Here is a 14,699-nt window from a genome sequence, read left to right as displayed (position 1 = left end):
GAGCTTCCTGGTATGGACTCTTCACGTGTCCTTTATTAGGTATCCAACTTCTGACAAAAAACTCTTCTCCCTCTCAATCAGAAGTGAGCTTAAGTTAAGTTGTCCCTAAGAATGCTCAATATGGAAGGACCAAGATGTGTATGGGGAATAGATTCCCTCCCTCCGACCCCAGTAATCTTCCTCTCTTGGTCATTCTGTAGTGTGCATACATCGCTATTTCTGCTAAATGGTGAAAATAAGTCTTGTGACACAAGTGAAAGCCTAGTTTCTAGAATCACAGAATCATTTCTAGTTAGCTTTTGTCTAAGTAAAACCCAAATTTTCAACTTAGACTGGAACACAACATTTCCAGTGAATAGTATTCATTTTCAGTAATACACTTGCATAGTCTTACCCTTCAAATACAGCACTGAAAAAATAGAGTGGGGAACCCATGCGAAGAGCTAAAATGAACTGGTCTAGATGTAACTTAACAAAAGAACACTGAATGACATGTTTCTTACAATGTCAGCAGATCCCAATTGATAATTCAGATGATAGCTGTTATCACTGATTAATGTATTATATATTGATTGAGTAACCTGGAAAGAGGTTACTTGGTCCTCGGGAAAGAAACTGTCAGGGAGCAGCAGGCCCCAAAGCATGTGTGAAGCCCTTGGCCCACCTGCAGATTGCTTCCCAAGAACTGTGGACAGAAGCCTATTGCTGGGCAAGGATATCATGCCGGTTTTCTGGTAGTTACACTGATGCATTTTTGCATTTTTTTTGTCTCTCACCTTTTTCTTTCTTTCTTTTTTTTTTTTTTTTTTTTTTTTTTTTAATTTACATAGGTGGCTCACATGACAAAAAGTGAAATCTGTCTTCAGGACACAGTGTTTATTGGGCCAGGACTTCTGTTTTTGGACCAGTACTTCAACAGTTTTGTTGATGAATATATTGTTCTATGGATAGCACTGGTAAGCATTTTTTTTTTTTTTTTTTTTTTTTTTTTTTTTACTTTTCATGTAGAGCATACTTAAAGGAATGGATTGAGAACTGTCTCTGTCACTCTGCTATGCCACTTCTGACTAGTTCAGATTTCATCTGTCACTGTGGAGCAAGTGCCAGGATGCCATGTAAACATGTGTTCTGGGAGCTGACCAGCTTTCTTTCCCTGCAACAGAGATGTGAAAGTAAATTTACACATCTCTTTTGTAATTATGCTTTAGTTCAGGTGATTTGTTTAAAGTTACTCTGCTAACAGCAGACTAATAACCTTTGTTTATCAGATTTTAAGTGTTTAATGTGGTTTGGGTTTTGGGGTGTTTTTTTTCTTCTTCTTCTAATAGCCCACTCGATATGTTAAAGCACTCGTTAAACTTGTCACTTCAATAGACTGATTAAAGTATAGATACATTTATAGTGGGGACAATTATTTTGAATGTTTGGTAGTTTTTTGGTTTTTTTAATCTGTTCTCTTTTGTTCTTTTGAAGTTCATATCCTTGTTTGATATGCTGAGATATGCCACTGGTGTATGCCTACAGATTGCTGCTCATCTTCATATACATGTCTTCAGAATTTCATCTCATCAAGCTCCTGAACAGGTTCAAAACCATAATGACTGATTAAATAGGTCAAGGACAAGAGGGGAAACAGTTAAGGGAATGTTAAATGAAGCTGCCTCTCTTTTTTGGGAAGGCAGATTAAGCTTTTCAAGAAAACAGTTTCATGAGAAAGCTCGCTCTATCCCAGATATTACCAGATGTTAGAATTACTAAATATGAAGTCCTGCAGAATCTATTATGATCAGTACTTTTGAACCAGGATGCATTTCCTGCTGCGTTCTAGACATAGCAGCTGTTATTTCGTATCAGGAATACCATATTTGAAACTTTTGCCATTTCCTGTTAGGTAACCTTAATTCCGTATTTCTGGTCTGGTGAATGTAGACTGAAAACCAAGGTGCTAACCAAACAGAACTCAAAGAGGAATTTCACTTTTCCCTAGACGAAGTGACTAATCTTCTAGCATTAGTTTCTAAAGTCTTCTTGGAACAGCTGTGAAGTGGGAGTCAGAGGTATCAGTGAATACAGTACTGCATTATTAAGACTAGTGAAAGGAGGAATCCATGACGTAAAACTACTCATTAATCTCTTCTGGTATTTCTAAAGAACAAGCTACTGGATCAGTAGGATGAAGGAGGTAGCTCAGGAAAACTTTATTCTATTTCAAAATACTGTTCTGAGTGCCTTTTAGGATTCATGCATTTTCTAGTATGTAAGTGTATAACCTACTGTTACTAAATATAATTGTAGTTTCTATTTTCTTTCAAGGCCAGTTTCTGGGTTTGTGGTCATAATAAGGTTTGCCTCATTGTGCTCCATCACTGTTTCTACTATAGGTAGCTGTGTACTTCATGGACACTAACTTTACCTCCCATAATCTCTATCTGTGAAACTGCACAAGTGAAGGACAAAGTTCAGTGATAAGCTTAAATGACTGTGACAATGCTACCCACCCATGTATCATTCCCTCTGAAGTATGTTTGCTGTCGCTGTGTCCATCTACCTTATAATCTGTCTTGTAACTATCACTGTACTTTATCCAAACAAAACTGTATGGAGCATACCCTAATGTAGAGTAAAACTTGCCAAAACAGTAAGCGAGGCTGACTGTCAGCCTTTCTCTTTGTTTAAGAGCAGACTCACTGGCTAACATAATGTGCCTAGCTAAAGGGCTGCTGTTGTCATAAAAGAAAAGCTGAATATGGTATACTGTCATCTGTACGAGCAAATCATGACTGGTACACAAACCCTGTAAGTTTAGCTCCTTTAAAGAGGTACCATTTGAATATCCTTTTTGTAAAAAGCTGTTGAATGTAAGTGTCTGTTACCATTTTCAGTTGCTGATATGTAGCTGAGCTGTCAGTTTCTAAGGTCCTTCCTGAACTGTGCAATAAAGAATGCTATGGTTTGTTTTAAAAATATTACCACTGCAGCTTCCTAGCTGCACATTAATTCAGACAGACTTCCTGAGGTGTTCAATGAACTTTAAAAGTGGTGTATTGTCTGCTAAATTGGGGGGGGGGGGGGGGGGGAGATAAAATACTATCTACCCTACTGCTGCCTAAGAAGGATGTACTGATAACTTGAGGGATAACTGTAGCAGTTACTGCCAAAGAACAAGCACTCTAAGTGACTAACACTGCTTCCAAATCAATCCTACTGCTTCCAGTTTGAGGCTGGGAAAGACACAGCATCTACACGTGAACTGAGCCTGAACCCAGGCCATGGGCAAATATAAGAGAAGATGGTAGAGACCATTTCAGTTTGTCTGAATACTGTAAACAAATTAACCACCTGATGAAAAGACCTAGGCGACTCTTCTAGAGTGAAAAGGTTTGGTTCCCCAGAATGCTCTACAATGTGTCATGTAGTAGTAGGTATAAGTAGTTTTAAGGATCTGATTGAGGTATGTGGATGATAGGAAACTAATGCAGAAATTGCTCGGAAAACCAAAAACATAAGGCAATACTAACAAATAAAACCAGAAACATGAGGCAATACTAACAAATAACCTAGTATTCAAGACAGGAAGCAAAAACTGTTACCTGTATGTCACAGCATCATCTGATCACCCTTAGGGGGCTGAGACGCAGCAGCACAATTACACAGTAGCACAGTTACCCATTCCCAGAAGAGGCCCATATGCCTCATACATCATTCTAGTGATGCAACTCCTGTGTTTGCCCCTTCCCTGAGTCCTAGCAGATGCAGAACAAAAAAAGCTCCAGACCAGCTGTTTGTTCAACTTCAGTTGCAAGCTAATAGCTGAAGTTTCTGTACGTTAGTCATCACTAATCTGGCTCCCAGAATGGGGGAACCATCATTAAATGACTTGATGCTGAACAAAAAATGATCGTAAGTTGAGGAGAAGAATCTGTATGGACTGGTTTTGAAACACATTGTTACAAAAAACATCACATCTGTGTGTGTGGATGGTTTTTTGGTTTATCTACTGTTGTATTAAATCTAAGTGTTAAATATATTAGGAACAACCTAATTTGTAAAAATAGATATTCAGGTGTAATGGTTTTCTGCAAAAACAAACTGCATGCCAGCTAAGCCAGTTTTTTAAGTTTATACTGATGTGCTGTAATGAGATACATGCAAGATAAATGCTTTATTGTTAAAACTTAGGCCTCCCTGAATTGCTAGTCATTTGGAATTGCAAAAAGTAATATTCCATTTCAAAGGCTTGTAATAACTTGTACTAAATAAATGAGCTAGATTACTTCTAGCAGTGGTTCTACAAGAACTATATACCCTAAAATGCATAATGTTTAATTATGCTTGCTTGAGCAGATATTGTATAAAGCTCTGATACTTCAGCTCATCATTCAACTAAAGAAACCTGCTTTTTGGACAAATTACAGCAGTTCATAAGTCTCTTACTAGTACAAAGATATTACAATGCCTAGCCCAACCAAAAAGTTAACAAAATTTACTTTTATTTACTGTAATGTACATTGTTAAACAATCTTACATGAGCTATGTCATACTCTGTGAACTTTTATAACTACTGATACATCAGCAGACTGAATGTTAAGACTATGAAAATCTTAAAGTCTGCAGCTTGTGAAAAATACTTCTATTTGCTCAATGTACCTAAAGGCCTCAAGTTATTACGTAAATTCTGAGTAATGCATTTTTTATTAATTCTGCCCATTGTTACAATGTGGCATTATAAAAAGTGAAGCAAATTAAACAGTCCAGTGCTATTGAAAGTGAGTATTAAGTAGTTAAAGATTAATTGGACAGTAAATGGTTTGGGGTCCATAGCCCCCCTCTCCCCCAGGTAATAAATTTACTAATATACACTCTTACAACATTATCAGTCACAAGAGTAGAACAATCAATGAAAGCATTTAATAGGAACTTTAAAACATTTAAATCTTAACATACTTCTATATGGCTAATGCCTATACTTGTATCATGTTACTTAGGTACAAGTTGTTTCTCCATTGAGCCATCAGAATAACATGGACTGAAGAGACTTGCGAACAGTTGCCATCTCCTGCTGTTGCTGTTACAAGAAAAGGAGATAATACTGAACAAATGCCATATCAATACAATTCCTTTGAGCTAATTAAATGAATGTCAAATGACTTTTTAATAGAATGTTCTATTTTTCATTTAATTAACTTCCTCATAGATCTGATACTTACAGTGTCCATCATAATCTTCTTCTGCAACATAGCCATTTCTTTGCGAAGTTCACTTTGTGCGCCAGCTAGAAGATTTTCATTGTTCTTCTCCAGCTCTTCCATGCTCTGAAGTTAAGGATAATCTTAATTCAGAACTGTTCAATGTCAAAGGGTTAATTTAAAACAAACAAACTGACCAACCATTATTCAAACTACAATTTAATTTTTACAGCAGATGTGGTCACTGATAATTGATTAGTTTTGTCACAAACTTGACAGACAAATCATACAGAACTTTATACTCCAGTCTACATTCCTGTTTACACAATATGGGCCCTGCGAAACAATATACACCCTTTGAAGCAAACAGTTCCATCCGCTCAGCCTCTGTGAGGTCACAGCTACTTATCCTGCATTCCAATAAAGGTAAGAGCTCTATAAGAAAAGATTAAACCGACATCTGTCAGGAGTGATAGGTGTTTAATACTACAACCTTATAGACTTGAAGTAAGGACTATAAAACCCATTAAATTTCCATCTCTTTGCATACTTCTCCTCAAATAAGCCAAGTAAAGCTTGCTGTTACCTTCCCTTTTGTACATACAGTTAGGCCTAACTCTATGTATGCATGAGTTGCATTTTCTTTGACTTGTATTTCATTAAGCTTATTTGAAGCTTGATTTCTAACTTCTGATCTTTGAGGAGAAAAATCAAAGTACTAGTTCTAGTTGACCTTCTGCTTAGTTTTTCATCTTTCATTAAGGTATTTTTGACATTTTGGAACAGTTATTTTTTATTAATGCTTCTGTAATATCCTCTGTAAATTTCAACTAAGAGTTGCTCTATTTCAGATTTATTTTTCAAAGCTACCAGACTTGAAAAATCCTCCCCATATCATAATTAACTGAAACTTCAAAAAAAGGAGCCAGCTAGGAAATTACCTGAACAGAAATTAAGGTTTTTCATAAACTAACAGACTTGAACCCACCCCATGTATCAGCATATAATGGGGGCCACACAGCTAGAAAGCAGAGGCAGAAAAGGACCTGCGGGGTCCTGGTGGACACCAAGTTGAAAATGAGCCAACAGCGTGCCATTGCAGCAAAGGCGGCTCACGGTCTCCTAGGCTGCATCAGGAGAAGTGTTGCCAGCAGGTCAAGAGAGTTGATCTCTCAGCACTGGTGAGACCACACCTGGAGTGCTGTGTCCACTTCTAGACTCTTCAGTACAAGAGAGACATGGACATACTGGATAGAGCCCAAAGAAGGGCCAAAAGGGACAGGAGCATTTATCTTATGAGAAAAGGCTGTGAGAGTTGGGACTGTTCCGCCTAGAGAAGGCTCAGGGCGGGATGAGGGAAGGATCTTATCTACATCCATAAACACCTGAAGGGGGGATGCAAAGAAGATCAAGCCAGGCTCTTGAGGTGCCCAGAGACAGGAACAGAGGCACTGGGCACAAACTGAAAACACAGGAGGTTCCCTCTGAACATCAGCAAACAGCTTTTCACTGTGAGGGTGACTGAGCACTGACACAGGCTGCCTGGAGAGGCTATGGAGTCTCCATGCTCAGAGATATTCAAAAGCCATCCGGACGCAAGTCTCAGGCAACCGACTCTAGGCAGCCCTGCGGTACCACCTGGTGGTTGGACCAACCACCTCCAGAGGTCCCTTCTGACCTCAGCCCTTCAGAGATTCTGTGGTACTGTGCCTCTGCATTCATCACAAAACCAATCATTTAGGGTACTTTCATTTTTCTCACTGTTTAGACTTCTAATACCTTACTTAGAGAAATAGTGTGGGAAGGAAATTCTGGAAATAAAGTGTTTTTTTTCTTAGTGTAAAATGACAGGGAAAAACTTTTTAACCAAAAAGTCAAATTTTTGAGTAGTGCTCACAACCATTTTTTTAGTTCGCTAATATGTTAGCTGCTTTGTTAAAAAAGCCAAAAACATACCACAGTTGATCAGGATGAGTCATGTGTTTAAAATACATTATCACTGTAAGCACTGTCCATATAAATGGTGTTTGTAAGGACTCCCAGCAAACAGAAAAAAATCTGCATAAAGCAACAGGAAAGTTAAAAGTGAGACTGATTCTACGGCCATCCAGCTGGGCCTGTTTTTTCACCATAAATCATCATTTCCGTCAGATTCTTCCTGTTGACATTTTAGTGAATGCTTACCTTGAATAGCAGGTTACAGCAAGGAAAACCCTTTCTAATGAATGTTGCTTAGGAAGAGATGAAGGGAGTTCTAACTGGACAATTTCAAGGGAATTACAATTGATTTTCTTTAAGGGCCACTTTCCTTACATGAAGCAGCAATAGCTAGAAAGTTTAACGACAGAAAAAAAAATGGTATCTAATTTTCATTAAAGGGGATGCACCTGCCAGCAATAATAAAAGCAGTAAATTGCAGCCCAAGATGTTCTCAAGTTTTACTTTTTTAAAGCCAGATCCCTGTGAGACCACATTTAACTAAATCATTTATGAAATCTGTGCATGTACAGAGAGAACAAGCCATGCCCTTAATAAATAAGGGGAAGATACCAACATGAATATTCATGCAAGGCTGTTATTTTCCTGAAATGAACCTTAAATATCTGTATTTCATAAAGGTTGAATTAATGCAGCTTTCTTAAGTGATGTGATAAGGATCAGCTGCCTTCTAAGAAGAAAATTTACTGTACCTTTAAGAATTGCTCATAGAGTTGCTTAATGGTTTTCAGTCTCTGACTTTGAACTATTCTTGCCTGTTGAAAAACTTTTTGTTGCTGACGAAACATATTCTGAAGCAGAAGCAAAAGAAAAAAAAATAATTGCAGTAGTTAACCAAAAGCGCTTGGATAGCAACATTGTTGTCATTTATTAGAATGAGAAATTCTGCCTTCACTGGAAATCTGGGTTGTGCAATACAGATATCGGCCTGGAGAGTTATCCTTGTTCTTAATGAAAGAAAGATTGAAAACTGGATTAAGCTCTAAGTCACCTCCTGAGGTCCCTTCCCACCTGAATTATCCCTAGGACATCCTATGAGGATTCCTATCCAACACAGTTCTCTACGGTATCCCAAGGAAACCGCAGCCTAGAGAAAAGCAAAACTTGGCAAATGTGTTGGGAGTACAAATACAGCAACATCGTGATTACTTTCTATTCTATAGCTCCTATCCCCTTTCAGTGATCAAATTCTCATACAAATATTATATGCAGGCACATTTTGAAGCAATGCAAGTTAAAAGACAACTACTTTCCTTTACTCCTTTGTTCCCTGAACCCAAGGACTATGGATGCACAGAAAGAGCATGCATCTTTCTTCTCCATAAATGGTCCCGGCTTTTCTCAAGCCATACGCTGGCCTAAGACATCGCTTACTGCCACTTACAAACTTGCAATGAAGTTTATAAATGCACCCTTCTTCACCTTAAAGTATATCCCAAAACTTAAACATTTTCAGCTTGAGAGTCACCAAACTTGAATGAAGTTTTTTAATCAAGAGGCAAACAATCGCATGTTTGTTTAAACTACATAAAGTGTTGTTTAGACACTCAAGAAATATAAAACAAATATTCCTTCCTTGTGAAAATACCGTGAAACATGCCATGCTGGAAACCCACCGCTAGTTTTTCTTCCTGCTCCTCTGCTTTCTGCACATCTACATCCCACTGCTGAAATAAAGTCAGGAACTGCTGGGAGAACTCATGATTGAGCTTCTGCCTATAAACAGACACTAGCCGTTAAGTACGACAAATGCTATGAAGAATTATCAAGGGAAGTTAAGGTTCAACACACACATGGAGGAGAAGAGAAGGAGCTGGCACAGATAAAGAAACAGGCTATTTTGACATCTGGCCCTAACTCAGTACTGTATGTTTTGAAAAACTGAACACGCATACACAGACACACACACACAATTTCTGAGTGAATGTGGATTATATACAGGTAAGGAGACAGCACTCATATACAAAACTCAGGTTAAAAAAAAAAATTCCAACAAGTTTTCTTCCTAACAGGCTCAGGTTTTCTGATATTTACTCTGTTCTTCTAACCCAGCTACAGATCTTGGCTTTAACACAAGGCATTTATAATGAAAAATTGATTAGCTCATTCATTAGTTCGTTATGCTCTAGTTTCTCTATGTAAACTTCAATTTTGTCAATGCAAGTTTCAAACAGATATAGATATATAGATATATATAAAAAAGCACCAAGACCGTTACAAGTATTGCTAACTTTCAGTTTTTAGCGGTCTCATTTTTCAGTTTGCTCTACCCGTAGTATCAGTTGTAGTAATTAAATACACCTTAAGAGGCAAGACGAATGTTATGTAGGGTGAAAATGAAAATTATTTTCTTTCTTAACTAGAATGGTATAGAAGTTTTTCTGAACATTTTTCAGTTTTCAAGGAGAAACAGAAAATTCCAACTGAAGTGGGAAAAAATAAAAACATTGGTTTAAAAGAAAAAAAATAACATCAAAGGTCATTTTCCATAAAGACAAACCAAAAGTAAAACCAGTTTTTTAAAGTATCTTGCTCTTAAATTCCAAATCTTAAGTTGGTCCATTCGAAAGAGAAAGCACTACGCTAAACTATTACTGTCAGTTTAACCAAGTGGGCACAACTGGAGACAGCAGAAGCAGAGGACCTGGGCAAATATTTAACCAGTAGATACACTACTTGCTATTTAACTGCAAAACGATGGACCAGCTATCCGTGCTGTGACACAAAAGGGAATTTGATTTCACAGGTTTGAAAAATAAGGGTAAACGTTACCTTTGCTCCTGCTGTGTTTTCCAAACATGTTCAATCTTCTGGTTACTGGTTTTGAGTGAGGCTTTCGTATACATTTCTAATCTTTTCCTCTTAGCTAAGAGAGCCTTGTTAATGTCAGCTAAAAAATCAAAGAATATTTAGAAATTAAGCATAGCGAGATATATTGTACCTTTTATTAAACACACTGACGAGTTACACTGTGGAGAAGCAAACAAGGTACGTTCTAACGGAAAGAAGCTAATGAGATCTGGGCTGCTCCTGGCTGCTGTGTTTAGTGTCCCTCAACCTTTTTTCTCTAGTATCTAATGATGTTTCAGTTACACCATCAAAAACTTCATTAGTTTAGCTGCATGACTGCAGTGTCCAGAGTTTCCAGATTTTCAAGGAATTTAGTTGACACTTTTTTTTTTGGTAGAAAAACCACATATGTCTCAGAGTAATATTCAAATTACTTAGATTTTATAAATAAATTACATGCAATATGTGATTACTATCACTGTGAACATATTGCATGAGTGAATGATAAACTTTTTCATACTTTGGAGAGAGTACTTTTAAAAAAAGTATTCAAGTTAATGCAAGTACGTTTGTTTCGTTTTAATTTACATTTGGAGATTTAACAAGTCACAGCTTAAGGTTAATACAGCAATTTCTTCTCCTTCTCACTGCAGAACCTAGGAAACATCTGTCAAACATCCTGCTCTCATTTGCTGAAGCATCTGCCCCTGCTAATGCCAAACCTATTATATTGAGCAGGCAGCATCCTCTCTCTGATCCACTCATTCTCCTTCCTTCCCTCCGATTTTTCAGTCTTCAGTAACAAGCAATTCTAGCTTTCTAACATTGAAATAATACTCCTATCTAGACTGACAGATCTACAATAGCATTCTAATATGTATATTAACATCAAAAAGGCTTAATTCATGGATTAAGGAATTCCTTGAACTCCTCTTTCACTTTAAGATTTGCATGCAAGTACTGACTGTGTACAGCATTTTCTTACACACACAATAAGAGTATTAATCAGCTACTGAGTATGTAATACTGGCATTAGATGGTTTCCCTTCCTTCCATGGCTTTTTGATGCTTTGTTACACTGTGATGTGTATTACACATTCGTTGCAATGAAAGGCGTTTTTTCTCTAACCTGTCAGCTATCTAGAATTCATCTGGAAATTTAACTGTAAGTAAAGCCTGAGGATTTGATTATGACTAAACTAAATCCAACTAGGTGACATACATAAATCTCTCATCACTAGATTACTGGCATTACTTACCCTCATTCTTTAGCTCTTCTAGAAACTTGTACTCCTCTTCCTCACTGCTGAAATTCTCTTTTCTACAGATTCCCTGTTCTCTACATCTCTGAAGGAGTGGAGGAGACTACTCTCTCGCTCATTCTGTATCGCAACTACAATCTAATTCCAAAATTCCTTATCTAGAATTAGAACTATTTGTTCTATTTAGCTCCTTATATTAACATTTACATGCCCCTAATTTCTCACACAAGTCTTGCAATTCCCAGTGTCTACTGAGTCAATGTAACAGAAAAACTGAGTAAGACCAACAGCTAACTCCTACTGTCCCTTTTCCCTACAATATAATCACTATCTCTTAAACTTAAAATTGGAATTGATAATCAAAAGTACTCATGCATCTTTCCCTTTTTCCTTTGTAATTACCAACACTAATACTTACATCTCACTTTATATGCAGTTAGTCCCTTATCTTATTTCCCTGCTTAGATATAAGGGGGTTTTTTTTCTGAAAAAATGGCTTTTTTTTTTTTTTTTCAGAAATGCTGAAAAATGCAATGAAGACTGGTCATTTTATGTAAATCTTGAAGGTTATTTTATGGTAAGGAATTACTGCCAAATCTGCAACTTAAAAATGAACTGTTTTTAATTTATTAGAATATAAATGTACTTACCTCCAAATCTTTCCAGCATATTCTGTACTTCACCCCTACAAAACATTGTTTAAAATTTTTATTTGCTAGTTTTCTGACTTTAGAATAAGACCTGTTGTATATGCCTAAAACTAATTTTATTCATGTGCCTATTATTTGTAAGCAGCAACAGAGTTGCTACTCTTCTAGAAGACAAAAAATTACACTCCTTTTCTCCTCCTTTGAGAGGTCTCTTTTTTTGACTAATTTGCCTTTTAAAAAAAAACAAACCTGGATCTATTAACTTACTCCCCAGTAAAAAGGCAATATTTGGCATTTAAAGGGCCTTGAGTGAGCGAGGACGGTAAATAAAATTATCATTCCCTATACAAAAAGAAAACACAAAAAATATTTGGAGTATCAAATGAAAACAAGTCCATTAGAGTTAGCATGGCTAGCACAGTAAGAAAAAACCAAGACAAATATTATCAACATTGTTTTTACAACACCTTTAAGATCATAAAGCCAGTGTGTAAGGCAGTGGTATGATAGCTAACAAGTCCAAAAAGGGACATGGTGGGTAAATAAAATGTTTATCTTGGTTTTGTATCACCTTCTCCACAGGATATCCCTTTCTTTTTTTGAAGGGTTTAAAAAAAAAGTATCTTCAACTCAACACCTATAATCTTGCTAAAAACTATTTCAACATACATTTTGCTATTACATTTACACTGCCCATAAATCTTGAATTTCATAAGATTTATCTGTAAAAATAACTTATTTTTCATGCAATAGTTGGATCATTTAAAGTACCGTTAATATTTCAGGAAACTAAGATCAGAGGGAAAAAAATTAATGAAATTATCAACAATTTAGGATAAAAATATAATCTTTTGAAATAATTTTAAGAACTCAAGCAAATATATCAATTTTTAGGCATGTTCAAAAGTATCTACAAAGAAACTGCAGAATTACTCATTTTAAAAGTGTTACATTTTACTTTTTTACCTAGAACTACTGTATTATCTGTCACCTGATTTTTTAAATCAAATACTAAAGAAAACACCCCAAACAAAACAAGCATAGTAAGTATCTGAAATCAGTATCTATTTAAGACTTGCTTTTTTTGAAAAAAAAAGAAAAACCTAATCTTACCCCACATCATCTGGAACCACATGAGTAGTCACCAAAGGTCTTTTCTTTCCATGCTTGTCCATTACTGGTGTTTCGCCTTAACATAAATTTCAAAAAGATTTACAAAAATATATTTTGTGGGGGTCATTTGAGTAATTAAAAGTGTAATTACTTTTCTGTAATGCCACTCCTCTGAACGTGTCTCATGGGTCTCAGTTCCCATCCATCACACATGCAGCTCCTAAAACTTTGTATTTGGAGTTGACAGATTGTGGCAAATTGTTCTGCAAGGCCAGATTTGAGCTGGCGCTGCCTTGAGTTCCTCTAGACTGGTCTCAACCAGTTTTAGTTTCTCAGTTCACTACAACACGATTACTCCCAACTCACAATTTAACAATCATCAGAAAGATAAAAATAATCTAAAACTTTAAAAAGGCCAATCTGTAATAATTTAATTTTACTGTAAAGTAAGTGCTGAAAATCTGTACTCTGACCTTTAAAAAAGCACACTCACAAACAGATATTTATATTCTTTCCAAAACCCAAAAATCCTTGGCTATCAGATTTCTGTTAACAAGGGGGGGGGGGGGTAAATTTAGTCTGAACAAATGAAGAGGAGAAATTAAGCAAAACAAACACGCAGATAATTGCTGAAAGACAAAAATCTAGAAGTAGAGTTACCTCAAATTTTACAAAAAACTATCATGTGATGAACAAGAACTGCATTTTTAAGCTAAGTCCACTTTTTTATGACACTCCCTCAAAATTAAGCAAGAATCCCTTGGCTGACTACTTTTCTTTTTTCAACTTCCTCTACGTCTTCCTCTTTCTTTTCTTCGGTTCCAGTTCTTCTTGGAGTAGTCTTAATCCTGCCAGCAGTAAGACTCCAACTGCCCCACCCAACTCAGCACTCCATACAAGCAAGCAGAGTTCTGTTCTGTCCTGATCTCACAATGTTATATGCAGCCAGGTGATGGAAGGATATGGCATTAAAATAAGGTAACTAAATCATGTAACAAAATCCTACTCTATTAAAGAATCCATCGATAATTTTAAAGATATAATAGTGCACTATACAGAGCACTGTTCTCTTCTCTTACCAATCAAAATTATACAATAGCAGGCTAGCTGTCACAAACACCATGAACCATGCTTACTCAGACACTCGCTAACACGGGAGTGTCTTCATTTCTATTCATAGTCAGAAATATTATAACCTTCACTTAAAAAAAAAAAAAAACAACACGCAAAAAAACCCATATAAGCACCTTCTCTAATATCTTCCTCTGATCCACTCAGCTCTTTTCCTTCCTTCTGAAAGTCATAGGCAGGTATGGCTTGATCTTCCTGTGCCTGTTTACCAGCTTTTCCTCCATGCTTTCTCCCTGATGGTGCCATTATGAGATTTTCTTCCTACTGAAACGGTATGTTGCATTTGTTACACAACTTTCCCCACTATACTTTGAAGAGAAGCATCTCTTCAGGCTTACATTGACCTGTTACAGACACTCCTGTAAGGACATTCAAACAGTAGTCAAACTGTTTTAGTTTTGAGGTAATCCACAGAATTACTCATCAGTGGTGTTTTTAAGAGCAGGGTAAAAAAAAGTACCAGGGCTAGTAGGAACCTACTCAATTCTGCTGAAATACAGGGAAGCAAATTATGCACTTTCTTAAGGTGCCTGCCTGATCAGCTTCCATTATGTTTATTATGTATTTCG

The 14,699-nt window shown here is 36.6% G+C and overlaps 2 protein-coding genes across 6 annotated transcripts in view; one reads left to right on the top strand and one right to left on the bottom strand.

The window, feature by feature from the left end:
- CHPT1 (choline phosphotransferase 1) overlaps window positions 1–14,699 on the top strand; it is a 41,195-nt gene that overhangs the window by 19,638 nt on the left and 6,858 nt on the right. For 2 of the 5 annotated variants that reach the window (XR_015259347.1, XR_015259343.1), the window contains exons 7-9: window positions 831–956; window positions 11,753–11,813; window positions 13,825–13,977. Coding sequence is in view for 2 of the 5 variants with exons in the window: in XM_086754461.1 (XP_086610587.1) it covers window positions 831–956; window positions 1,474–1,584; window positions 4,986–5,030 (282 nt within the window). In the remaining 3 variants the exon portion in view is untranslated. Of the gene's footprint in view, window positions 1–830; window positions 957–1,473; window positions 1,585–4,985; window positions 5,161–11,752; window positions 11,814–12,856; window positions 12,930–13,824; window positions 13,978–14,699 lie in introns of those variants that run through there. The other 3 variants (XM_086754461.1, XM_086754452.1, XR_015259346.1) reach the window with 2 other exon arrangements.
- On the bottom strand, window positions 5,012–14,399 carry SYCP3 (synaptonemal complex protein 3). Its single transcript, XM_010117932.2, has 8 exons — window positions 14,247–14,399; window positions 13,000–13,075; window positions 11,887–11,921; window positions 9,957–10,074; window positions 8,801–8,900; window positions 7,877–7,975; window positions 5,208–5,312; window positions 5,012–5,065 (listed from the first exon to the last, which is right to left on the bottom strand). The coding sequence occupies exons 1-8, from the start codon at window positions 14,374–14,376 to the stop codon at window positions 5,012–5,014; spliced, it is 717 nt and encodes a 238-aa protein (XP_010116234.1). The 5' UTR covers window positions 14,377–14,399.

This window comes from Chlamydotis macqueenii, chromosome 1 (genome assembly GCF_036417535.1).
Source record: "Chlamydotis macqueenii isolate bChlMac1 chromosome 1, bChlMac1.mat, whole genome shotgun sequence".
Lineage (NCBI taxonomy): Eukaryota > Metazoa > Chordata > Aves > Otidiformes > Otididae > Chlamydotis > Chlamydotis macqueenii.
This window is presented reverse-complemented; position numbering and strand designations above follow the sequence as displayed.

Excerpts from the sequence above, each read along its gene's own strand:
- SYCP3 (XM_010117932.2), bottom strand. The coding sequence starts at position 14,376 with ATGGCACCATCAGGGAGAAAGCATGGAGGAAAAGCTGGTAAACAGGCA. Across the intron at positions 11,922-12,999 it reads GTGGTTCCAGATGATGTGGG|GGGTGAAGTACAGAATATGC; the intron begins GTAAGATTAGGT and ends AATGTTTTGTAG. Across the intron at positions 8,901-9,956 it reads AAAACACAGCAGGAGCAAAG|GCAGAAGCTCAATCATGAGT; the intron begins GTAACGTTTACC and ends GTCTGTTTATAG.